General features: G+C 47.3%; 1 protein-coding gene across 4 annotated transcripts in view; it reads left to right on the top strand.

Annotated features, from left to right (window-relative positions):
• Positions 1-25,630, top strand: part of LOC137301143 (kazrin-like) — a 656,751-nt gene that overhangs the window by 536,899 nt on the left and 94,222 nt on the right. For 3 of the 4 annotated variants that reach the window (XM_067970588.1, XM_067970592.1, XM_067970589.1), the window contains 3 exons: positions 12,918-13,054; positions 18,963-19,133; positions 24,768-24,851. In XM_067970588.1, the coding sequence (XP_067826689.1) occupies positions 12,918-13,054; positions 18,963-19,133; positions 24,768-24,851 (392 nt within the window). The remainder of the gene's footprint in view (positions 1-12,917; positions 13,055-18,962; positions 19,134-24,767; positions 24,852-25,630) is intronic. The other variant, XM_067970590.1, reaches the window with a different exon arrangement.

Genomic DNA, 25,630 nt, shown 5'->3' with positions numbered 1-25,630 from the left:
GAAGGTTGAAACTGTTACCCGGTTAATGTTGGTGCGCTGTCTCTGGAGAGAGGTTTTAATATAAGCGACACAGCTCCCCCTCCTCTTCTCCCCCCAGTTCTGACTTCTACCAGCAGAAGGCCAATAAGTGAATTATTGAATTGAGCTTTTGATTTCTTGCGCCATTTTCCTCACCTCCGCCTGAAGGTGCTGACTCGTGCTGGGTTCCAGATCCACAGAAGCCAGGCACCCTCCGACACCTCACAAGTGGCCTTTCTTCCTCGCTGAGCCTAGACACTGTGTATCAGTAGGATAATTCGACCATGGGGAGCATCGCAACTGAACCCATACTTGCGTTTTCCTGTAGGGGCCACTGTAGGAGCAAGAATGCTGGCTGTTTTTTTGTAAAATTCCTGTCCCTAACCCAGAGGGAGTAAGTGCAGTGCAGTTGCTGTGTAGAGATGGCTACCTCAGCATAGGGCCAATATCGAACCTGGCACCTTCTTCCTCAGTGTAGCTGGCTGCTGCATCGAACGGTTCGTTTAGTCACTAAGTGGGAACCTAAAGCTGTTGGACCCGAAATTCCAGGTGGCAAGTTTTGCCGGATTGTACAGGATTTGTGCCTGTCAATGATCTGCCGAGCTCAATCCACCCAAGTTTGCTGGGTCAGCTCCTTTGCATATCCATTAGAAGAAAGACTTGCATTTATATAGTGCCTTTCATGACCTCAGGATGTCCCAAAGTGCTTTACAGCCAATGAAATACTTTTGAAGTGCAGTCACTTTTGTAATGTAGGAAATGAGGCAGCAAATTTGTGCACAGCAAGATCCCACAAGCAGCAATGTGATAATGACCAGATAATCTGTTTTAGTGGTGTTGGTTGATGGATAAATAGTAGCCAGGACACCGGGGAGAATTTCGTTGCTCCTCTTTGAAATAGTGCCATGGAATGTTTTGCATCCACCTGAGAGGGCAGACGGGGCCTCGGTTCTAACGTCTCATCCGAAAGATGGCCCCTCCGACAGTGCAGCACTCCCTCAGCACTGCACTGGAGTATCAGCCTGGATTTTGTGCTCAAGTCCCTGGAGGATATCCAGTGCGAATCCAGTGTAAACTGGGAGTAATGTGCTGGGGGTGCTTGGAAGTTAAGAGTGCAGCCTTTAAAAAGCCAAGTCTGGCTGAAGATTGCAGCAGCAGGCTGGGGGAAGCAGCAGGGAAGTAGGAACGTGTTTGGATCCCTGCGCTCACTGCCAGGTAGCAGCACTGGGTGGCTCGTGCGTGGTTTGGCCCACTTTTCAAGAATGTCTTCCACTGGAGGATCTGGCAAAGTCAGCTGAAAAAGGGACAAACAAGGGCATTGCAAGGAGGAACAGAAGAGCTGACAAATTCAGCGAGGCCAACCTCCAAACTCTCCCCAAGGAGACTGCGCACAGGAGAGACAGACCGCTGTGTCTCCATAGGACGAAGCTGTGGAAAAGAAATTATTTTATGGCATATGGTCGGGAGGTGGCTTTGGCACTGAGAATCCCTCACTGTGGATGGGAGAGGGTGGTTAAAATCTCTTGGTGGTCTCTAATTCCTACAGGCAATTGGAAGCAAGCCTGTTTAGGCTCAATGCCAAAAAAAATTGCTCCAAAAAATGTCTTTCCCAGGTGCAGTAATCACCACTCAAATCTCCAGCAGTCTTCAGGCGCAAAAACTTCTCCCTTCTGCTCGTCTCAGCCGATCCTGGCTTTTATTTCTCATAACTTTCCCCTGGTGCACCTCGATATTAAAGCGCAGGAAATTCAGGGCTGTAGCATCACTGGCTCTCATTTGAATATATTCATATTAGGTGGGGGGGGAGCGGGGGTACCTTGGCAGAAAGGGTCCAACCATGCGTGGGAATTCAGGCACGTTGTTTATGGGGCGGGAACGCCGTCTGCTGGTCAGCCGAGTGAGTCGTCCTGGTTTTCGGCAGCAGAAAAGCCGAAAACAGCGTGGAATTTTGGGGCCATCGTCTTTAACTTCAGTCACGCTCATTGACGCAGCTCAGCTCTTGTACGGTGTTACTGCAGACGGGCTTGGCTGCGATGCCCTCCAACGGCCGAATCGCCCACGTCGCCCATGATCTCGGCTCTGGTGAGGAATGATCACTTAGATAAGGCACCCAAAGCAGGAGTCGGGAAGGGGGACAAATTAGGGAAGACAAAGTATGAGTATAACATGGCTGAACGTTAAACCCGTGTTATTTTTATGACATCCAGCTTTGGGAGACTAGCAAAAATTATTCATGTATATTTTAGATTCATTAGTTTGAATATTTATGAAGACCCTGGTTCACTAATGATGAACAGAGTACACTGTGCACATGTATTAGTATTATGGACAGACTCTAACTTACTCAGGGATGACTTTTTCTAATGGAGTTCCACTGTGAGGAGAGGAATGGAAATCTTATCGAATAAAAATTTCATAAGGAAAATACATTTTCACAAATTGCAACATTTAATGTCTGTTTTTGTAATGAAATTCAGCCATCACGAGGACAAATCGGTCTACCCCTGAGATCTCCGCGCAGAATTATTCATTATAAATAAAGAGATGTTATCTTTCTCCACTTGAGGTGCAGTAAGTGAGACTGTGCCCTGTGGAGAGATTTCATTCAGTGTAAGGGAGTGAAGATTCCTCACATTTTAGCGCCTTATCCCATCAAAACGTCTCAAAACACTTGACATGAATTATTTTGAAGGACAGTGACTGTTGTTTACCTCAGCCATTCTGTGTCGGCAACATCCTATAAATAGAAATGAGTTAAATTGTTTTTTGGTGGTGTTGGTTGAGGGAGGAATGTTAGTCTCGGGTTGGGTATTGGGCCATATCACAAACATACAAAAATGTCGGGCAGGAAAAGACCAGCTGGTCCAACAAGCCTGTCCCACACACCATAGTGCCTGGAGCATCCTGACTGGACACTTCCTATGTGGCCATATAATCTCCAGGGAGAGACAAAATAAGAGGGAAAAAAAACCCTGGACCAATAAGGGGAAAAAAAGTCTAGAAAATTCCTCTCAGCTTCCCCCCCACCCCAGGAGATCACGTTGACTATGAAACTTAACTGACTAGGAAGGTGCTATTTTGTCTCTCCCTGGAGATTGGATGGAAGTGTCTAATCAGCATGCTCCAGGCATTATGGTGTGTGGGACAGGCTTGATGGACCAGCTGGTCTTTTCCTGCCCGACATTTTCGTATGTTTGTGATATGGCCAAATACCCCACCCAGGCAGAGTCCCGAGACTAACATTCCTCCCTCAACCAACACCACCAAAATCCCCATCTGTGCTGAGTTAGCTGATCCCAGCTGGGGTGGAAAATGGGGTGCTGCAGTTAGCCTCAGTGCCCCCGGGTTAGAAAGAAGCAAACTCGGTTCCTGATTGCTATCCAGTGACCCCCTGATGGAGAGTGCCTGGGTGCAGATGTTAGATGAAGTCACGATTGGGCTCAGCTGTGATGCCCTCCATGGTTTAATAGTTTGCAACCACTCACTGACTCAACTTACATATGAGGACTGGGCACTTGGACGAGATACTGGAGCACTCTCACCTCTGAGTCAGAAAGTCATGGATTCAAGTCCCACTCCAGAGACTTGAGCACAAAAATCTAGGCTGACACTCCAGTGCAGTACTGAGGGAGTGCTGCACCATTGGAGGTGTCATCTTTCGGATGAGACATTAAACCATCTGCCCTCTCAGGTGGACATAAAAGATCCCATGGCACTATTTCCAAGAAGAGCAGGGGAGTTCTCCCCAGTGTCCTGGCCAATATTTATCCCTCAACCAGCATCACTAAAACAAATTATCTGGTCATTATCACGTTGCTGTTTGTGGGACTTTGCCGTGTTTCCTACGTTACAACAGTGACTACACCTCAGTAGTACTTCATTCAAGCTGTAAAGCACTTTGGAACATCTTGAGGCTGCAAAAGGCGCTATATAAATGCAAATTCTTTCTTTCACTGTATACGGTGCCCTAACGTGAGTCAGCGCCTTCAGGAGAGACCAATGGAAACAAATATACATGAAACGGCAAGATTTATACCTCGGGTTTCCCGGGTGTGTGGGTCAGTGTGTTCAGTGCTTTTTTAAACTCATTTGGTATCTCTTGCACCACAAATGTAAACATAGCAGCTTTGATTGAATGCTTTGGAGAATATCCAAATGAAGGAGGGAAGACCACCCAGCCTGCTTCCGCCTTTGAGATTTTGTCTCGTGACCCAACGGGACTATTTTCATCTCCCCCAACAAGCCCACTTGGCCGAGATATCGCAGGGTCCCTTGGGCCTCTGGAACCAAACCCCAGCAAAAAGTAACGAGCAAGGGACCAGCAGAAGGTTGAGGGCGAAAAATTGGCTGGAAAAGATGGAGAGAAACCCTTTGTGTATTTGTCACAGGCCGTTCAATTCTCAGCCCAGCAATCTCATCAAATTCCAGCCACTGTGAGGGGAGCTGGGTTCACTGCTGTAGTCACTAGTGCAAAACCTTTCATGTAAAAGAACAATCCGGGGTGTGGGGTGAATTCTAAATAAAACCGGACCCACCAAATGGATGGTGTTTGGTCCTCGTTTTTGGTGCAAAAACTATTTAGTGAGGTGCCCCAGTGTGACGGCGGTCGATGTGATTCCTGTTACAGTCGCAGTGCTGAATGATTACTCGCTCAGTTTGCTTGTCTTGCAGCAAGAATAGAGTCTGGATTAATGGTTCCATTTTGTTGAAATCAATTCCCAGACCTTTGAGACGCGAATATTAAAAGTTCTCACTTCAGGTAATTTAATTTTCCCTGAGCTCATTGATATTGGGGCGTTTGACAAATGGGGGAAGTGAAAATCTAGCTAGCCTCAAATGGAGGGTGGTCAGAGTTGAAAGGTCATGCTTGAATGGATTTTTTTTTCCCGTTGAAATTGGAATTGATGTGGTGACCTACCAGTCCTTTTATGACCGAGCTGGAGTTGTAATCACTGTCAGGAGGGTTTTTATTTTTTATTGAAAAGTATCTTTTGATGAACAACAGGGACCTTCAAGCAGTAGGCATGTGCATTGGGCTTGTGTGGATAAGTAGGCCCAAGGTGCATTGAACTGAGTCAAGTCAAGCCCTGAATTAGTGTAACACTATCCAGAACACTTAATGGACAGGCTGAGGGCCATTGACTTTTTCAGTATAGCAAAGACATATTCACAATATGAAGCTTAAATGTCAGTTATCTTTGAAGATTGTCTCATCCATGTCCAGGGCTTAAATTTTAAGGCCTTGTGATGCCCATTCAGGGTGCGTGCATTGCTGGAATATCCAGGCCCCTGACAGCCTGGTATGGCACTGAACCACACAGCCCCAAAAAGGCCCAGGTTCCATTCTGGGCCTGCTGGTCTCAGCCTGGGTGACAGGAGAGATGCTGAAAGTGGCCTCAATGTGCCTGGACCGGAGAGGGGGAAAATTAGCCAGGGTTCAAGCTTCTGCTATCCATTGACGCTGCTGTAAAATACTGTAAAATACACTTGTGCATAGCAGGTGAAGAAAGGATCAGGCTCGCCGGTTAGTCTCCTATGGTTGAACAGCCTCCCAGCACTCGCTGTTTTAGCTCCCACATGAATAGTCACTTGGGCAAAGTACTGGAGAGTCCCCAGAGCCCATAGAATCCGCTCTCCAGCTGCTCCTGAACCTGTCCTCAGCCGACGACCACACACATGCACTTGCCTACAGGAGGAGCCACTGAAAAGCAATCAAGAGCATGAACCACGGCTGATTTGCTTTCCTTCCTAGCCCAAGGGCACTGAGGCTAATAATAGTGCTCCAAACATTGCCTCAGCTGAGACTAGTTAACTAGGCACGTGGCCAGGATGGAACCTGTGACCTTCGGGCCTGTATGGGTCAGTACCTTTACATATTAGATCCACAGATGGACCGGTCACACAAATCTCTCTAAGTGAGGGGTTCAGATGGCAGCCTGGTACGGATCCTTCGCCACTGACGCCCTTCAGGGGCTGGCGCGAAAGCTCAAACCTTCAGAAGGTCATGATAAATTGTGTAAGAATAGTCACAGTTGAGGTGATCTTAATGAGGCAGAAAATTTTGCCAGTCAAGTGACTGTCTCCGAATAAAGGACCATTCCTTTTGTGAGAGACGATCTCTCGGGCACCTGATTAATTCTGCAGTGATGACTATTTAGTTAAGGAAGGTCAGGGAAGAGGAAAGGCCATTTGGCCATCTTGACTCATCCTTCTCTATTTGCAGATTTGTGGAGAGGTTTACTGGTTAGTCTGTTCTTGACTGAAATTCAATTGAAGTCCAAATCCTTCTTGTTGTCTTCAAATCCATCCTGAGCGTTACCGACCCTATCTCTGCAACCTTTTCCTGCCACATGTCCCCTCCCTCATCTCTCAGTGCTCTGACTCTGCCCTTCCTTTGCCCACCATTGGTGGCAGACTCTTCAGCCACCTCAGTACTACTCTCCGGAACTCCCTCCCTAAACCCCTCTGCCACTCTACTTCTTGCACCATTTAGTGAGGTTCCCAGTGCTGATGTCAGGTCAGTATCATTCAGTGTGATTGCAGCTTTGCAGGATGATTGATGACTGTTGTCAGACTTATGTCACCATGGCAATATAAAGTAGATGACATGAAAGGCTTCAGCTTGACCCACCCGCCAGATCACGGGCCTTTTACATTACAGAGCGTGGCCGCAGGGAGGTGCCAGTTAAACGGAGAGCCAAGACTTTTTCTGCCCACTGCTGCTCCTAATCAGATCCCGCTTAGTAAAAGGGAGGAAATCCCGCCCTTGAGAACCATGATAGTTTTGGACACCCAAAGGTCGGGTCATTTATTTCTTGATGGGATGCTATATGTTGACAGCCGATTTTGTGAACTAGCACCATCAGTGGGAACCTAACCGGCTGGCCCACATGAAAGCAAGAGACCCTCACTCCCTCGCTCGACAGTGATAGACCCTCACACCCCCACCCTCAACAGTGATAGACCCACACTCCCACCCTTTACAGTAAGAGACCCTCACTCCCACCCACGATAGTGAGAGACTCTCACTCCCACCTTTGACAGTGATTGACCCTCACTCCCACCGTCAACAGTGAGATACTCCCACGCCAACCTTCGATAGTGAGGCACCCACTCACCTGCCCTTGACAGAGAGAGACCTGTGCGCCCACTCTCAACAGCGTGGAAGTGGCTCTGAGCTGCTCACGTAGATTTGGTCAGAACAGGCCCCAGATGACTTGAATCTCACTAATGAATTCTCTCCTCCCCTGAGGGGTGAACACCTGCTCTTCACTCAGCCTGGCTCAGATGATTGCTGGGCACAAGCCCAATGTGATAGTTTTGCAAGATCAGGAACCCCTGCCCACAGCATGTAGCAGACTTTCAGTCTCCCAGACCAGCAGCTTCAGGTAGAGCACCTGGGAACAGCGCTGGCTGACTGCTTTGCTGCAAACATAGCACAAGCAGTGACCGAGTCCAAAAGGCTGATTGTCCCCATAAAATGCAGATGGTTCCCATGAAAGTGTGCTGCATTGGTACACTCCACATCCCAACATATTCAATATTTATGGCTTGCTTATAACTTATAGAATATTAAACCAAGGCCGTCTGTTTCTGTTCTGGTTAATGTTAAAGATTCCATAGAAGTACTCAAAGAACAGGGCGTTTTTCTGTCTGATTCTGTGGATTAACTGGTCATTTGTCTCTCTGTTGTTTACAAAATGGCTGCCGTATTTGCCTACATGGTGGCCTAATGTCTGAATGACTATTCTAAGCCAAAAAAATGGAAACTGCTCCTTGGTCAGCACTGGCATTTACCCCAACCCCATCAACAAGCACAAGATTTACCAAACCTTAACAATTAAAAGCCTTTACACATTGGAAAGATTCTGGAATCGGGCCCAACGTGTGACACTGCTTCATTAAGCTTGTGACTGTTTCTGGGGCTGTGGCACCACATCTTAAGCCGTTCTCAGTGTTCACAGAACCCTAACAGTTCAAAGGCGGAGGAATGTTGATGGTGTCGTGGAGTGCACTAGGAATAGCTGCCTAGGAATCCGCCTTCATCCTTTAGACCTTCCGAGTTGTTTGTAAAGAGAGTGAATGAGAGTGACCGAACATTCAGACCCCACAGCTCCAACGTGGCAAATCTCAAGGAATGTGGCACTGATAGAGAGAGAGAGAGAGAGAGAGAGAAACACACAGCATCTGGGGTGGTCTGGATAGTGGTGCTGGTGTTGGTGTTACCAGAAGGCCCATGGTTTAGTGCACTACTCTCCAAGATAGACCTCCAGGAAATGAGGTAGGCGGACGATAACATGGATCTGTAAATAAAGATATAAGTGCAGGGGTATCACTAGGACCTCAGTGTAACGGCGGGTGAGTGAAATTTTCATCTTGGGCTCATTTGAACTGTGAAGAAGCACCCAGCAGGGTGGTTATATATTCGAATCATTTTGCAGATTTGCACTCCTGTAGAGCTTCACATGACAAGAATGTTTATTCGGAATTGGGGATAGAGGTTAAAGCATCCCACACAATTTTCCATCCATTCCTTTTAATGGACAGAAAATTGTGCAGGACACACCGACCTATCCGGCCAAATTCCCAGTAGACACTCCCGTTGCACAGAGCTCTGCATCAGGAGCACATATTTTAACATTGACCCGACAGTGATCTTCCAAACTTGGGCTGTGTCTGGAGAGAACAGTTTGATCTGAATAACATTAGGGTGAAGAGTTAGTGGGTACAGGTCTGTCACTATGTAACACTGGGGTACAGTACTGGTGGGTACAGGCCTGTCACTGTGTAACACTGGGGTACAGTACTGGTGGGTACAGGCCTGTCGCTGTGTAACCCTGGGGTACAGTGCTGGTGGGTACAGGTCTGTCACTGTGTAACCCTGGGGTACAGTGCTGGTGGGTACAGTCCTGTTGCTGTGTAACACTGGGGTACAGTGCTGGTGGGTACAGGTCTGTCACTGTGTAACACTGTGGTACAGTACTGGTGGGTACAGGCCTGTTGCTGTGTAACACTGGGGTACAGTGCTGGTGGGTACAGGTCTGTCACTGTGTAACCCTGGGGTACAGTGCTGGTGGGTACAGGCCTGTCGCTGTGTAACCCTGGGGTACAGTGCTGGTGGGTACAGGTCTGTCACTGTGTAACCCTGGGGTACAGTGCTGGTGGGTACAGGCCTGTTGCTGTGTAACACTGGGGTACAGTGCTGGTGGGTACAGGTCTGTCACTGTGTAACACTGTGGTACAGTACTGGTGGGTACAGGCCTGTTGCTGTGTAACACTGGGGTACAGTGCTGGTGGGTACAGGTCTGTCACTGTGTAACCCTGGGGTACAGTGCTGGTGGGTACAGGCCTGTTGCTGTGTAACCCTGGGGTACAGTGCTGGTGGGTACAGGTCTGTCACTGTGTAACCCTGGGGTACAGTACTGGTGGGTACAGGCCTGTTGCTGTGTAACACTGGGGTACAGTACTGGTGGGTACAGGCCTGTTGCTGTGTAACACTGGGGTACAGTACTGGTGGGTACAGGCCTGTCACTGTAACACTGGGGTACAGTACTGGTGGGTACAGGCCTGTTGCTGTGTAACACTGGGGTACAGTGCTGGTGGGTACAGGCCTGTCGCTGTGTAACACTGGGGTACAGTACTGGTGGGTACAGGCCTGTCACTGTAACACTGGGGTACAGTACTGGTGGGTACAGGCCTGTTGCTGTGTAACACTGGGGTACAGTGCTGGTGGGTACAGGCCTGTCGCTGTGTAACACTGGGGTACAGTACTGGTGGGTACAGGCCTGTCGCTGTGTAACCCTGGGGTACAGTGCTGGTGGGTACAGGTCTGTTACTGGTGTGGGAGCAATTTAAAGGGGTGAATGCATTGTATACACAAAGTTAAGTGAATTGGCTGGCCTGAATTTTTCCCTCTCGTGCAACGTTAACCAATACAGCGAATGAAGTGTTTTTATATTTGATGCAGTGCTGATCCTGACAGACACTGGGCAGACCCTTGGGACAGAAATCTTTAATATTAATGACCCGACCTCTGGATACAGACATTTTCCTGGGCTGGTGAGCTGCTGTCAGACCTCTGGTTAACCCTAAAATCGCAAAATCTCTCCTTTTTGCCAACGGGAATCACAGATCTCTGGTCTGGACTCGGAGTGGCAGCTAGAAGAAAAATAAATGAGAGAGTGCGGCTCGCAGAGGCTCCGTTTGAGCTGCCCTGGACCATTTTTTTTAATGTGAAAGGAGTTCAGTGAGAGCACCGGAAAGATGGAGTGGAAAATTCTTCCTTGTGAGAAAGTTCGCATGAAACCGTTGGGCGATTGAATTTGCCTCTTCCCCACGGCGATTGCCAGAGTCCCACTGGGATTCCCTTGTCATTCTGAAGCTTTGCTCTGATGTCGAGCAGAGATCGCGGGTGACCTTGCGACAGGGCTCTGACTGTGCTGCGATGCTGTATGAATTGTAAATGGGAAGATATCGCCTCGGTGGCCCAAACATCTCCAGCTATCTGTCAACCTGTCCGCTAGCTCAACGCTAACCAGTACTTATAAATGTCGGTGGCGGGGGAGGGGGTGTAATTTTTCATGCTCGATGTGGAATCGAACGCGCGAGGATTGAACAGCTAAATTTGTCCCGAGCTTTTGCTTGCATGAGGTGTGTGCAGATGAATCACCGTCTGTTTATTTGCTTCACTTCCTACCCTCCCATTCCCACCTTCCCCCCCCTCCCCTCCAGCCAGCCTCAGTTACACAGTCATATGTTCTTAATCACCTGTGTACAGGAAACCATATGCCCTGAATGTGTGATTAGTTTTAATGGGCCAAAAGAGCCCCAGACTCTGAGGAGTACAGACAAACTGAACTCTAATAATATACTTGATGTAACCACGCAGTCTGTAACCAGGGGCCATTGACTCAAGCTGTGAAGAGGGACGGTGCACAGACCGTTTAGATTGAACTATTTCGCACAGAGGGGTAGTTCTTGGCTTTGTGCGACAGTGTAAAACGGGTGATAGCGAGTGGGGAGCTGGATAGTTTTTTTGGTGAAAGAAGTGGTCGAGGGTAATAAGAAATAGAACAAGCATATCTAGGCTTTTTGTCTTTGTTGGCCACATTCGCACGTACCATGAAGCCTGTGGCCACATATGACATTTAAATCCCTGTCCCCATTAGTTTTTATTTTTCTCAAGCTGCTGCTACTAACTGATCTTGATGTTCCAATCTGGGGATGAGACAACAGCGCTCGAAACAGCCATTTCCAATCCTCCAGTACAAACAGAAGTTAGAAAGCGCTCTCACACTGAAGATTGCTTGTATAAGTAGCAGAGACTATTGCAACTTTTAAGGGAAAAGTTGATAAATATATGAAGTAGAAAAATGGTACAGGGCTGTGGGAAGAGAACAGCGAAATGGAATTAGTTTTGAATTGCTCTGGCGGAAAGCCAGCACAGAATTGATGGGTCGAATGGCTTCCTGTACTGCAGCGAAGGTTCACCAGACTGATTCCTGGGATGGCAGGACTGTCATATGAGGAGAGGTTGGGTCGACTCGGCCTGTATTCACTCGAGTTTAGAAGAATGAGAGGGGATCTGATTGAAACATATAAAATTCTGACAGGGCTAGACAGACTGGATGCAGGGAGGATGTTTCGCCTGGCTGGGGGGGTGGTCCAGAATAAGGGGTCTCAGGATACGGGGTAGGGCATTTAGGACTGAGATGAGGAGAAATTTCTTCACTCAGAGGGTGGCGAGCCTGTGGAATTCTCTACCACAGGAGGCTGTGGAGGCCAAGTCACTGAGGAGGCTGAGGGGGGACATGATTGAGGTGTACAAAATTATGAGGGGCACAGATAGGATAGATACTAAGGAGCTTTTTCCCTTCTTTGAGGGTTCTATAACAAGGGGACATAGATTCAAGGTAAAAGGCGGGAGGTTTAGAGGGGATTTGAGAAAGAACTTTTTCACCCAGAGGGTGGTTGGAGTCTGGAACTCACTGCCTGAAAGGGTTGTGGAGGCAGGAACCCTCACAACATTCAAGAAGCATTTGGATGAGCACTTGAAATGCCATAGCATACAAGGCTACGGACCAAATGCTGGAATATGGGATTAGAGTAGACAGGGCTTGATGGCCGGCGCGGACACGATGGGCCAAAGGGCCTCTATCCGTGCCGTATAACTCTTATATTTAAGAAGGAGATAGATAGATTTCTAGACACAAAGGGGTATGGGGAGAGAGCAGGAATATGGTATTGAGATAGAGGATCAGCCATGATCATATTGAATGGCTCGAAGGGCCAAATGGCCTACTCCTGCTCCTATTTTCTATGTTTCTATGTGAACTTCTACGGTTCTATGGTTGTTGCTATTCAAATGTTGCTGTGTGTGTGTTATGTGTGTGTGCATGTATACGTATGTATGTATGTATATATATATATGTGCGTGTATACATGTGTGCATATACGTATGTGTGTGCATATACGTATGTGTGTGCATATACATATGTGTGTGTATATACGTATGTGTGTGTATATGCTTGTGTATATTGATGTATATGTGTGCGTGTGCGCGTAACTCTAGTCCCGCTTTAACCTACCCTGCCCGGCGGGTTGGGGTCGGGCACCTGATTTACAGCCCACCTGAGTTTCGGCTCCATTGACGTCAATAGAGCATAAAATTGGACCGAGTGTAATTCGGGCGTCCAACCTGAACCCAGCCCGTTTTCACACTAAATCAAAATAACTGCCTTGTCCCTTTTCTAGGTTCTTTCCCCACACTACACACTGAGGCCTGCTTATAGACCTCTGTCAGTGAAAATGAACTCAGCACTCCTAACAGACCAGATCAGTCATCGCTCTTGTGTGTTGGTCACAGCAAGAACCTAATTGCCCTCCTTTTATCCCAACAGCCATGAAGACAGACCGCAAACGATTAAAAGCAGAGAAGGCCGACCTGGTAAACCAAATGCAGGAGCTGTACGCAACGCTTGAGAGCCGAGAGGAACAGCTGCGGGATTTTATAAGGAATTATGAGCAACACAGAAAGGTAAATAAAAACAGAAAATGCTGGAAATACACAACAGATGACAGGGAAAAGACAGGATGACGTTTCATCAGGACCGGAAGGTAAGTGATGGTCATCAGTGAAGTATTTGTGGGTGAGAGGGGACGGTGCAGAAACCACTGGCACATTGGGTTTGTACTCTGGCCATTCACTTCATCAGCCCAGTTTCGAATGCAGTCCAGACTGAAAGTCATCTCCCTGCAGTGATTACAGCAGTCCTAATTTTGAGGCAGCATCTGCCCTGTTTCTAGTGAGTGTGGGTCCACATCTCAAAACTCTTCCAAAGTTCATCAGTAATTGGCACTAAACTAGCAATTGAACAGCGATGGCTGTGGGAAATTGAAGTCATACTGGTTCAAAAACACTCTTCTGAGGTTGGGGCTAAGGGACATTAATGGAGCAGTTTAAAGGGAGCCTCACTCTGTATCTAACCTTTGTTGTTTCTGACCTGGAAGTGCTTGATACTGAGTCGGTGCCTGAGTTGGAAAATTTGCTGTTCGTGGTATTAACATTCCTCACCTTGATGAGAGAAAGCTAAAATTCTGTTAAAAGCATCAATTAGCAGTGGTGAAGGAAGTCCTTGAAAACCAGAGATGATGGTGAGAATCACTGAATCCCCACTGACTGACATCAGTGATTGTTTCACAACAAAAAAACAAACATTGACTCATCAACTTAAAGAAGCCCAGACTTCAGCCTCACTTGCTAGTATCTGATGTATCTGCATTACCCATCCACCACTTTCTCTTCCTCTGTCCATCTTTCTTCCTCTCTCCATCTCTCTCTCTCTCACTCTCACTGTCTCTCTTTCCCTCAGTGAAAATGAGTTCCATATATTTGAGCTACTTGCTTACTCCCTGCCTCTTCCTTGCACTCTTTCTCTTTCTGTCCATCTCTTGCACTATCTTTCTCTACAAATAGATGGCTGAAGCTTTGAGATACCTTGGAGGCTCATCACACACAACATGGAGAGAAATGATTGACAGCAGCTCTCTTGGTTTCAAAGTCTGTTATTATAACCTCCCTCTACCCCATGATGATGGTTTTAAATGTTTTGTAACCAACAGACTCCAGGAAATGGGGCAGAGCTGTCAACAGCTTCACAGACATAGTCAGCCTTTGCTTAAAATAAATCCTCAAAAATATTCTCTGCTCCTCTGATGGGTCAGTGGGTAAATTAAGATACTGAATTTTGCAGACCAGGAAAGCCCTGGGGTTCAATGGGTGGCCTGTGCTAAATTAGCAGATTTTAGTCTGAGTGGAGTATTGAGGGGAGCTGTAACTGCCTTCAGCATCCCTGGGCTAGGGAGAGGAATACAGCCCTCAGCCAGGGTTCCTGCCCCTCATCACTATTCAATGCCCCCTCCTGGAAAGTGTGTGTTTGCACAGCAGGCGTACAGCAAGCTGCTCTGTGATAACATTCATAGTCAAATAGCCTGCCAACACTCACTGTCTGGGCTCACACACGAATGGGCAAGGATGGCCAGTGCATCTGGAACCAAACCATTCCCAGCACGAGACAGCATCTTTGGGGGTCTGGGGGGGAGATAGGTTAACACATTAACTATTCCTTTGAAAGATTGAGGTCCATTCAGTTACATCCTGTTTAAAAAAAAGTTAACTTTTGACTGTCCCTGAACTGAAATTGCAGCACTCACTGAGTTGGATTCCTCTCTACTGGAGGTAGGTTGCCAAGTCACTAGTTGTGAAATGATTAATTCCCCCCTCCTCCCCTCCCCCCAAGCGGGCTGCCAGTGACTCCATATAATTGTCGGATGTGCAGTTTTTTGGATGAGATGTTAAACCAAGGCCCTCTCAGGTGGACATAAATGATTCTGTGGCACTATTTCGAAGAAGAGCAGGGAATTCTCCCCGGTTTCCTGGCCAATATTTATCCCTCAACCAACACCTAAAAACAGATCATCTGGTAATTGTCACGTTGCTGTTTGTGGGACCTTGCTTTGAGCAAATTGGTTGCAGTGATTGCTACATTACAACAGTGACTACACTTCAAAAGTACTTCATTGACAGTAAAGTGCTTTGGGACATCCTGAGGACGTGAAAGGTGCTATATAAATGCACGCCTTTCTATAATTCAGAAGCAGCTGATAAGAGGATTAATCCCCCCTGCCCGTAATTGGATTTGGGCCTCCTGGGTGGGGTAGATGCCTCGCAGGTGTCTGAATTAATAAAGAAGGGTCTTCCCAAAGGGCGGGCTTTGGGAATCCAGCAAGTTTACATTAGGGTGGGACCGGGTGCTGGGACTTGGTGACTCTAAGGCCAATTTAAAGCAACTAATAAAAGAAAGAAAAGAAAGACGTGCATTTATATAGCACCTTTCACGTCCTCAGGATGTCCCAAAGCGCTTTACTGTCAATGAAGTACTTTTGAAGTGTAGTCACTGTTGTAATTTAGGAAACACGGCAACCAATTTGCTCAAAGCAAGGACCCACAAACAACAATATGACAATTACCAGATAATCTGTTTTTAGGTGTTGGTTGAGGGATAAATATTGGCCAGGACACCAGGGAGAATTCCCTGCTCTTCTTCGAAATAGTGCCACTGAATCTTTTACGTCCACCTGAGAGGGCAGACGGGGCCTCAGTTTAACGTCTCATCCAAAAAACGGCACCTCGACAGTGCAGCACTCGCTCAATATTGCACTTGAGTGTCAGCCTAGATTTTGTACTCAAGTCTGTAGAGTGGGACCTGAACCCACAACTTTCTGGCTCAGAGGCGAGAGTGCTACCGCTGAGCCACGGCTGAAACTACATTGACCTCCCAGTGGCTCGATGTTGGTAGATCCTGGCCTCCCAAAGACTTGATGTTGGTAGATCCTGGCCTCCCAAAGGCTTGATGTTGGTAGATCCTGGCCTCCCAAAGACTTGATGTTGGTAGATCCTGGTTTCCCAGTGGCTCGATGTTGGTAGATCCTGGCCTCCCAAAGGCTTGATGTTGGTAGATCCTGGTCTCCCAAAGGCTTGATGTTGGTAGATCCTGGTCTCCCAGTGGCTCGATGTTGGTAGATCCTGGCCTCCCAAAGGCTTGATGTTGGTAGATCCTGGCCTCCCAAAGACTTGATGTTGGTAGATCCTGGTTTCCCAGTGGCTCGATGTTGGTAGATCCTGGCCTCCCAAAGGCTTGATGTTGGTAGATCCTGGTCTCCCAAAGGCTTGATGTTGGTAGATCCTGGTCTCCCAGTGGCTCGATGTTGGTAGATCCTGGCCTCCCAAAGGCTTGATGTTGGTAGATCCTGTCTCCCAGTGGCCTAGTGTCACATTTCCTGGCCTATCTGGCTGCCTGATTTAAGTAGGGAGCCCAATTGCCCAGTAGGAGTAGTAGTTACTGGTCCACTTGGCTTCCTAATGTAGCTGGGAGCTTCATGGCCAAGTGTTGGCAGTTCCTGGCCTGCCTTGATCCAAGTTCTAGCTGATATTTCTGTCTCAGCTGTTGCTGTCATTTTGTTCAGTTGATAGCTTTTCACATCTCTGTGCTGACTTGGGAGTAAAGTCTGAACCAGTTTCAATTGAACAGGAGCAAAAACAAACAAGTGTGGCAATCAAAATCAGTAAAAGAACCAAGAATCCAGCAGCTAGCTAGCAGTGAAGGGAGAGTGTGGCAATTGAGTCTGCATAGCTGGTTTAACTCTGGGATTGTTGGTTCCCCTGATAACTGAAGGCAGCGAGTAGCTAAGCCACACAGACCTGGAGGGACCCAGCCTCAATCCCTAATGTGTCCTGAGTTAGCTGATCTAATTTGGGCCTCCATAATTGTCCTCAAGTGCCCCTGCGTTAGGGAGGGGAAAACTTATCCAGGATTGGGAATGCATGTGTGTGTGGAAGTCAAGCACTTGGGTGTTTTGCCACGAAAAGTGGGCATTTGGATGGAGCATCGGTGGAACCTTACCCCAGCGGAGTCAAATAGCTTGAGGAGGGGAGATAATCGGCAGAAAAAGAAGGGCGAACTAAGGTGCTCTTGAAGTGTGGACTAACCATGAGCTGCAGGACTCTGATCGATAGTTATCATTAACATAGCGGGCACATTGATGTAAATTATGAATCCACATTTAATAAAAATGCTGAAGCACCACAGTGTATTTAATTAGTAATATTTCAGAAAACTTGTAAATGCACAACTATAACCAGGTTATGTATGTTGGATAAGATGTGCACATGAATTATTAATTCTCTGCTGGTTAAGATGTATTAAAAATGTTTTGTTATTTTACTTTCCACACAAATTTCAACTGAGTACAGCTTCACTTGGATTACGATTACGGTTTACCCTCTCCTGATGGCGCTGAAGCGCAGTTCCTTGGGTAGCTGGTACCCTCTCTTACCTCACTCGCCCAAGTGGTCATTCTTCCCCTGTGAGTCTAGGTGGTCAGTGATTAGCAGGCTGCTCGGACCATAGAGCACATCATGGCCAAGCCTGGCCCTGTCCTCTCTGATGTCCATTCACATGCACTTTCCATCAGGGCTTCCTGGATAGCAATCAGGAGCAGGAACCCTGGCCAATTTTCCCCAACCTGAATTTGGGACGATGTGGTGGTCCCTGCCCCAGTTCACACCTGTCAACGCAGCGCAGACCAAGAATCCAACCTGGGACCGTCCTCATTTGTATGGCTCAACTGCTCAAAGCCTTAACCAGCAGAGCCACTGGGGGAACCTCCTCACTTACTACTCACAACATTGAAACTATTGTTTTCCCCTCGCTGTCTGAAAGGGAGGTATCCTGCAAGAGTCCATCTTTGCTGTTTTCAGATTGACTGATCGCAGATGGACAAAAGACACCGGGAATAAAATGGCCAGTAATTTTTTAAAATAAATATACACTATTATAGGGGTAACTCACCAATCCCGCACACCCAGCTGGGAGCCTCACTCATAGGGAGCGCAGGTCAGACCATGGGGGCTACAGTATTCTAGTCCTGTCTCTGACTCAGGCTCCCGATGAGTGCAGGATTGTGGAATCACTCCCTATATATTTACTTCTACACGTTTCTGATGTGCTCTGTCCCAAATGGGTAATGGAGAAGCCTGGCTGTTCAAAGTCCTGATTCCAAAATTTGGTGTAACTGTTTTATTTTGTGACATGGGCAGCTGAGCTCCACAAACCCTACGTCATCCAAGTGCTGAGAAGGAAGGAGGGAGGTGTGAAAGGTGGAGACTTCTTTCTATCAGCCCTTCAACCGAGTAGTGCAGTGCAGGAAGACAGTACAAAGAGGAGAGGTGCACGTGGAGGTCACGTGTTTCCCCTCGAGTGCTGCGCTCCCAGACTCAGACATGAATAAAAAAACACTTTCACAATGAGAGCGAGAGAGGGAACACGAGAGGGATAGAGAGAGAGAGAGAGAGAGGGAGAGAGGTGAAATGTATAAAACAGCTGTAAATAAATCGCTAACTACCAATGTCCTGGCCAGCATTTATCCTTCAACCAACATCTAAAAAAAACAGATGATCTGATTATTTATTTCAGTGCTGTTTGTGGGACCTTGCTGTGTGCAAATTGGCTGCTGTGTTTCCTACATTACAACAGTGACTACACTTCAAAAGTACTTCACTGGCTGTAAAGCGCTTTTTTTTATTACTTCCTTTCTCTCACTCTCTCTCTTTCTCTCACTCTCTCTCTTTCTCTCACTCTCTCTCTTTCTCTCACTCTCTCTCTTTCTATCTCGCTCTCTCTCTCGCTCTTGCTCAACACCACAGGCAAAAAGAACTTTTGAGGCCAAATATTCACAGGGTCATAGGGGGTCATTTTCCAAGATGCAAGTGGCAGACGAGGCTTAGTGGGTTTTAATGATGGTGTAGGGTTTGTTTCGTGGTTCAGACCTCATGCTGGTTCCCAAATGCCTAGGTAATCTGCAGATTCCATTCCCACCCTTTGCAGGAGAGTGAAGATGCAGTGAAGGTTTTGGCAAAAGAGAAAGACTCGCTAGAACGAGAGAAATGGGAGCTGCGCAGACAAGCCAAGGAAGCAACTGATCATGTGACTGCACTCCGAACGCAACTGGACCTGAAAGAAAACAGGATTAAGGAACTGGAGGCAGAGCTGGCCATGGTAAGTGACGGGACCTACAATCCCAGGTGCTATATCAGGTGCAGAATCTCTTTGACAAGTTCACAGACACGGCCTTTGAATTCACGGGGAACTCTGTGGCCAGATGGACCTAGAGGGAGATAAACAGCAAGCTGCCCAATGTCATTATTGAGTGTCTTCCATTTCCTAATTATCTTAACATGGCCCAGCTGGAGAACGGAGCACTTTCTGACTTGCAGCCAGGGACTGGACTGGCCCTCAGCTAGTAAGTACCTGCACAAGCTGCTCTGCTTCATGTGTAGACTCTTTTATCATTTTACTTTCTAAGTCATTGTTGTGGACATGTGAGCAGCCAGCTACAGCATAGCACTGACAGTGAGCTAGGGACATGATATGGCAGGAGGTTGCTGCTGCAGGCAGGACTACTCCCCTTCTGCATATGTCTACATTCTGCTTGTGCATTTGTCTTTATCCCACTGTGTGTCATTTTGTCACTGGTGAACGTAGCGAGCGACCGTATACAGATTGAGCGACTTTAGCGATTCCCGTCCTGCCTCAGTTCGAGCTACTGCGTTTCAGGCAGTGAGAGCTTCAATAAGTTTAACTGGATTTACTGCCACTCGTAAACAATTTTTTACAATTTTTAAATGTACATTGATTTATCTAATTTGAAAGGTGCTCTCACAGCAGTTCCTTTCATTTAAACTTTTAGTTACAGGAAATAAACATGCAGATTTTCTACAGCTGCAAAATCTTAACATTAATAATCATTAAATGGGACGCAATGATGGGCTCTTTAAGAAGGCTGGTGCAAAATTAGAAGGGAGAGAGTTGTCCTTGCTCCTCTTGTTCACCCTCTGGGGTGTGCAGTGGCACTGAGAAGGGCCCAGGAGCAGGCTTATGGAGTGGGCTTGAGAGGAGCCCGGGAGAACCTGAGTGAGGATTGAGAGCAGATTTACTATTCTTGTTCATTATCCAGCACCCACCCCCGTCACCCTCCCCAGTTGGAAATTGTGCACGTATGGACATTGGGTGAGTACGGGAGTGAGCTTTGTTGTTCTGCCTTCCATGGTCAAAGAGCCCGACAGTGGTCACACATTAAAAAAAATGGACATTTGACGAGGTGTCTTTGGGTTTCAAAAGATGTTTCACAAGAGAAAGAGGGAGAAACGGCAGGGAAAAATAAAGTGGAGACAGAGCAGACAGTAACATGGAGCATGTTGATGCTGTTCACACTGTGATATGAAGAGCAGGTTCAGAAGGTGTAGCAGGTACAATGTGTAGGAACATGTAACGTCACTGTGCAGTGTGAAGGGTCGAACTCTGTAAAGGAGCATTTATTACACTGGCGCCTGGGATGTGGAGAGTTATGAGGCATGAATGCATCATTATGTGTGGAGGTATGCCCGGGGTTCTATAAATATGGATATATATATGTGTATATATGGATCGAGCTGTGTAATGGCATCGATGCACATTCTCTTCATTCCATTCACATTGATCGGTGTCAGTGTGGGGAAACGGTGGAGGCAAATGCTCTCTCGTGTTATGTGACAGTTGTTGGAGGCGCTTTTGTCTCAAAGGGCTTCAGGATAAACAGTTGCCTGCACCTGCTCTCCCTGGGTAATCAGGCCCCTTTTTGCTCAAGAGGAAAGTGACAATGTACTTTCCAAACCCCTGACGTGGATGTACAGGCAGGTGGGGCGTTTCCTCAGCTGTACGTCACACCCCTGGATCAAGAAGTGATTGGGTGGGGAATAAAAGGAATAAACCACCTCTACCCTGGCGTGAAACTCCCCTTGGCTCAGGAGCTATGAAACAGTAACTCCAGTGACTTATAACAGACTGCTGGCAAGGTACCTGGAACCAAGCAAAATGGAGAGAGGAGAAACCCAGCAGCTAGGGTCCCCCTGCTGTCTGTAAATACTAGCTTTTACTTTCTTTCTCTATCTGATTCTCCAATAGTAAGGACTGTTACTAATTATTATTTTCCCCCATTCCTCTTCAGCCTTCAATCTCCATCTGTACAGGCCAGGGAGAGGCACTTGAATCCTGACCCTTTAACTATTAATGCAGTAATTGATCACTCACTCAAAGTTTCCAATTTTTGTTATCAACACATTGCTCCAGCAAAGAGCCAGCACAGACTCAATGGACCAAATGGCCGCCTTCTGTGCTGTAAACAACTGTGGTTCAGTAGTTCTAAAGCCAATCAAATACTAGGTCACATCTTGAGCCCATTTGACTATACATGAACACAAGTTACTCTTAACCTTGTATAGGTCACTGGGGCGTCGACCCATTTATTGGAATACCTGTACTGCATGCGATTTTGGACATCGCACCACATTGACATGTTGGAGAGGGTCAGAGAGAAGTGATGAGGATGATTCCAGATGTTAATGCTCCAGGTTATGGGAGGGAAACAGGCCAGGATTTAATGGTAAAGATGTGAGGATGAATGAGTATCCGAGAATTTTGTTTGATTTTCCGTGGTGATCAGGGAATATTCATAGTTCAGAACTTTCCCTCAGGAGATTAAATGGGTGGAATGGTGTCTATGTTAGGTTCGGCCTGTAGCTGGTGTAGAGTTGGTGGGGTAGAGTCCATGATAGCTTAGGTTGTACATGAGCTGGGGGAGAAGCAGGTTTGATTGCCTGAATTGCCTTATTGTTCCATGCTTTATGTTCTACAAAAGAAAGAGACTATTTTGTGAACCTTGTTTAACTTGAGGCGGAGATGTCCTCATCCTCAATAAAGAAGGTGAACCTGGAACAAGACTTTCGGATACAACAAGGGCCAGGGCCAGGGTCAGGGCTGTGAAGAGCAAGTTTAGGGCAGATGCCAGGAAGTATTCATTTACACAGAGGGTGACCAACAGCTGCAATGAGTTAGGAAGGTTGGTTGAGTGAAGGACACTGGGCCCATTTACAAAACAGCTGGATGCTGTAATGGTTCATAGTAGGGTTGATGTTCTGGAAGGATGGGATCAAATGGGCCGATGGGCCTTCCTCGTCTGCGTCTATCCTGTGATCTTGGAGCTGTAGGAAAGTGAGTTCATCAGAGGCCCAACTCTAGTATTGTAATCCTACTTTGTTCTACTCCTGTGTGAGATTGATGATTGAAGAAGAATTTTACCCCTTTTCTCCCCTCTTCTTTCCTTGGGTCACTTGCCTCCACATATTGTCCTTATGACAATTCAGGCCAGCAACCGTGACCGCTTTATAATCATGTGATAGGAGGTGTGCAAGTAGCATGCTGCGTGAGCCATTGTCAGCGATATCCTGCAGGAAGGCTTGAAATCCCAGCCAAGAATCCCACTTAAAGAAGCCTGGGTTTGAAGTTTTTGTCCCAATTGTAAACAGTTGTTGGGCGTTGCATTAACTGAATTCCAGAATGCAATACTACAGTTCTACGGACTTAATACGTTGACAGGAGCAGTTAGCTTTGCCGAGGCTGAGAAGCAGCTAGGTCAGTCTTTAGTTTGGTGTGATTTTCAGTATGCAGCAGGAGTGTTGGAGCAGCCACAGTACTGGGCAAGAAATGTCCATTTGTAACTGGCAAACACGACTCCACAGCTCATCAGCTACTCTGCGGGACTTGTAGAACGCGAGCCAGGCCTTCCCATCCCGTGACCATGATTCAAGGCGCTAATAGACAAGTCTGTTACCACGATTGCACGGAGCGCTGAGTTTCTCTGAACGTGTCAGGTTGGTAGAGTCGAGGTGCTGTTTCACTCAGTCGGAACTTCACCCTGTCGTTTAGTTGGAAGGTGAATTGGAGATTGTAGTGAACAATTTGCCATTCACTCCTCCCTTCCTTGATGCAAGTAAAGCCAAAATTGCAACATTCGCTGTTAGTTCAGAGAGGGTAACACCACATCCCCCCGGGTACACACAAGGTCCCTAAGCACAGGGGAGCAACTGGTGCACAGCGCAGTTTACAATCCCAGTGGTGCAGCAAATGATTCCAGACCACTTGTCCCCGTATCGAGCAGTCATTGATATCGAGGGCCGAACACTTCACACAGTCGGATGACATTCCTCCGGACACCCTTTTAGTGGAGGCGTTTACCCGCTTAAAATAAATGGGTTTACACTGGCATTAAGAGGAATGTAACAGCGACATCTGCTAAAGCCGGCAACTTTTATTTCTGGCCTGTGGTGCAGTGTGTTCCCAGGGCCTGAGCAGCCCAAGCACCAGGCCGCAGGCTGAGCTGCCCAATTATTTTATCATTTTGTCGTTGTTTCGGTTTTGACGCCAAGTTACAACAGGAACTTGCATTTATATAGCGCCTTTAATGTAATAAAACGTCCCAAGGAGTGATTATCAAACAAAATTTGACACCGAGACACATAAGGAGATATTAGGACAGGTGACCAAAAGCTTGGTCAAAGAGGCAGGTTATAAGGAGCGTCTTAAAGGAGCAGAGAGAGGCGGAGAGGGTTAGGGAGGGAATTCCAGAGCTTAGGGCCTAGGCAGCTGAAGACACGGCCGCCAATGGTAGAGCGATGAAAATCGGGGATGCGCAAGAGGCCAGAATTGGAGGAGCCCAGAGAGATCTCGGAGAGTTGTAGGACTGGAGGAGGTTACAGAGATAGGAAAGGGTGAGGGATTTGAAAACAAAGATGAGAATTTTAAAATCGAGGTGATGGGTGAACGGGACTTGGTGCGAGTTAGGATACGGGCAGCAGAGTTTTGGATGAGCTCAAGTTTATGGAGGGTGGAAGTTGGGAGGCCGGCCAGGAGAGCATTGGAATAGTCCAGTCTGGAGTAACAAAGGCATGGATGAGGGTTTCAGCAGCAGGTGGGCTGAGGCAGGGGTGGAGACGGGCAATGTTACGGAGGTGGAAGCAGGCGGCCTTGGTGATGGAGCAGATATGTGGCCAGAAACTCATCTCAGGGTCAAATAGGACGCAGAGGTTGGGAACGGTCTGGTTCAGCCTCAGACAGTGACCAGGGAGAGGGATGGAGTCAGTGGCTAGGGAATGGAGTTTGTGGCGGAGAACGAGGACAATGGCTTCAGTCTGCCCAATATTTAGTTGGAGGAAATTTTTGCTCATCCAGTACTGGATGTCGGACAAGCAGTGTGACAAATGAGAGATAGTGGAGGGGTCGAGGGAGTTGGTGGTGAGGTAGAGTTCTAAGATTTGTTTCAATTGGTTCAGGATCATTCTTTTTATACGCCTTGACTAACAGATAGATGCAAGACCTTAGGGTCGAGGTTGGAGGTCCCTACACTTGGCTACAGGCAGCTCGGGCGTTCAGGAGTCTCACCACTCCATTCTGCTGCGTAGACTTGCTGGTAGCAGGCTACTTGTGTCCTTTGTTCAGTTTGTACAGCTCATTCCTAGTGCATGGTTATTAAATATTTTCACCTCTCCTTCCTACACCTCAAGTATTTTTCATGATACTCTGACTTTATCTTCCCTTTTATTCTTCCTTTAGTCCTTCATTGCTTCATTTTAGTCCTGTGCTTTTACCCTCCCAGAGTGTATGTTACCCGAAACAGCCTGTACCTGCCAACATCCTGGTCTATCTGCGCCACCTACTGGTAAAGCAGGAATTAGCCTGCATATATGAGGGCTGGTCAGGTCAAAAGTCATGTAGGGCAGAACACATTAGGTCATTCTATTTGACATGCTATCTCCCCAGATAATGAACCGTATGGGCCAGAAAATGGAATATCGCATTTTCGATCGTTCAGCTGAGAAGGAGCCCTTCCCTCGGGTGCTGGCGGTAAGACCTGCACTGAGAAAATATATCACGCACTATGTGTATTTAAATGGTGTTCTGTTGTAAGATTGGCACCAATCGATCACCTTAGGTCACCTTAACTCCGGCATAGTTCTTGAGCTGGTGTGCACGTTTGTGTCCTGTTACTAACCCCTGACTGGCATTGGTACCTTCCTGCACCACACACACTGCATTGGGATGGGTATTGTGTAGCTGGAGTGTGTGGTAGGGTTTATGCCAGGGTTTGTCTTATCCTTGACTGTTTTGTGAAAGGCTCTTATCTGTTGAACCTTTTCCACCCCTGTTTCCTCGCTCGTACCCTCTCCTCTTCCAAACCTGATCAACTGTGCATTTCCCTCCGCCCTCACCCCACTCCATCAGCAGGGTTGGGGCCTCCTGGCATCATGCTCCACACTCCAGAATTCCCCTCGTACATTCCTTGGTACCTCTTTTCCACTTCCAAAATCCTGGAACTCCCTACCTAACAGCAGTGTGGGAGCACCTTCAACACATGCACTGCAGCGGTTCAAGAAGGCGGCTCACCACCACTTTCTCAAGGGCAACTAGGGATGGGCAATAAATGCCGGCCTCGCCAGCAATGCCCACATCCCAGACATTGATGAATTTTAAAAAAGGGTCTCCTTAAAATCTACCTGTTTGACCAGATCTTCAGTCTCCTTCCTTAAACCTTCTCCTAATTCCTCAACCCTTGTGTGGCACCCTGGGCATATTTCAGTATGTTGCAGAGTTGTGGATAGAAAAAAGTGTAAATTGTTGATTGC

The sequence above is a fragment of the Heptranchias perlo genome, chromosome 32 (assembly GCF_035084215.1).
Source record: "Heptranchias perlo isolate sHepPer1 chromosome 32, sHepPer1.hap1, whole genome shotgun sequence".
In the NCBI taxonomy this organism is placed as follows: Eukaryota; Metazoa; Chordata; class Chondrichthyes; order Hexanchiformes; family Hexanchidae; genus Heptranchias; species Heptranchias perlo.
This window is presented reverse-complemented; position numbering and strand designations above follow the sequence as displayed.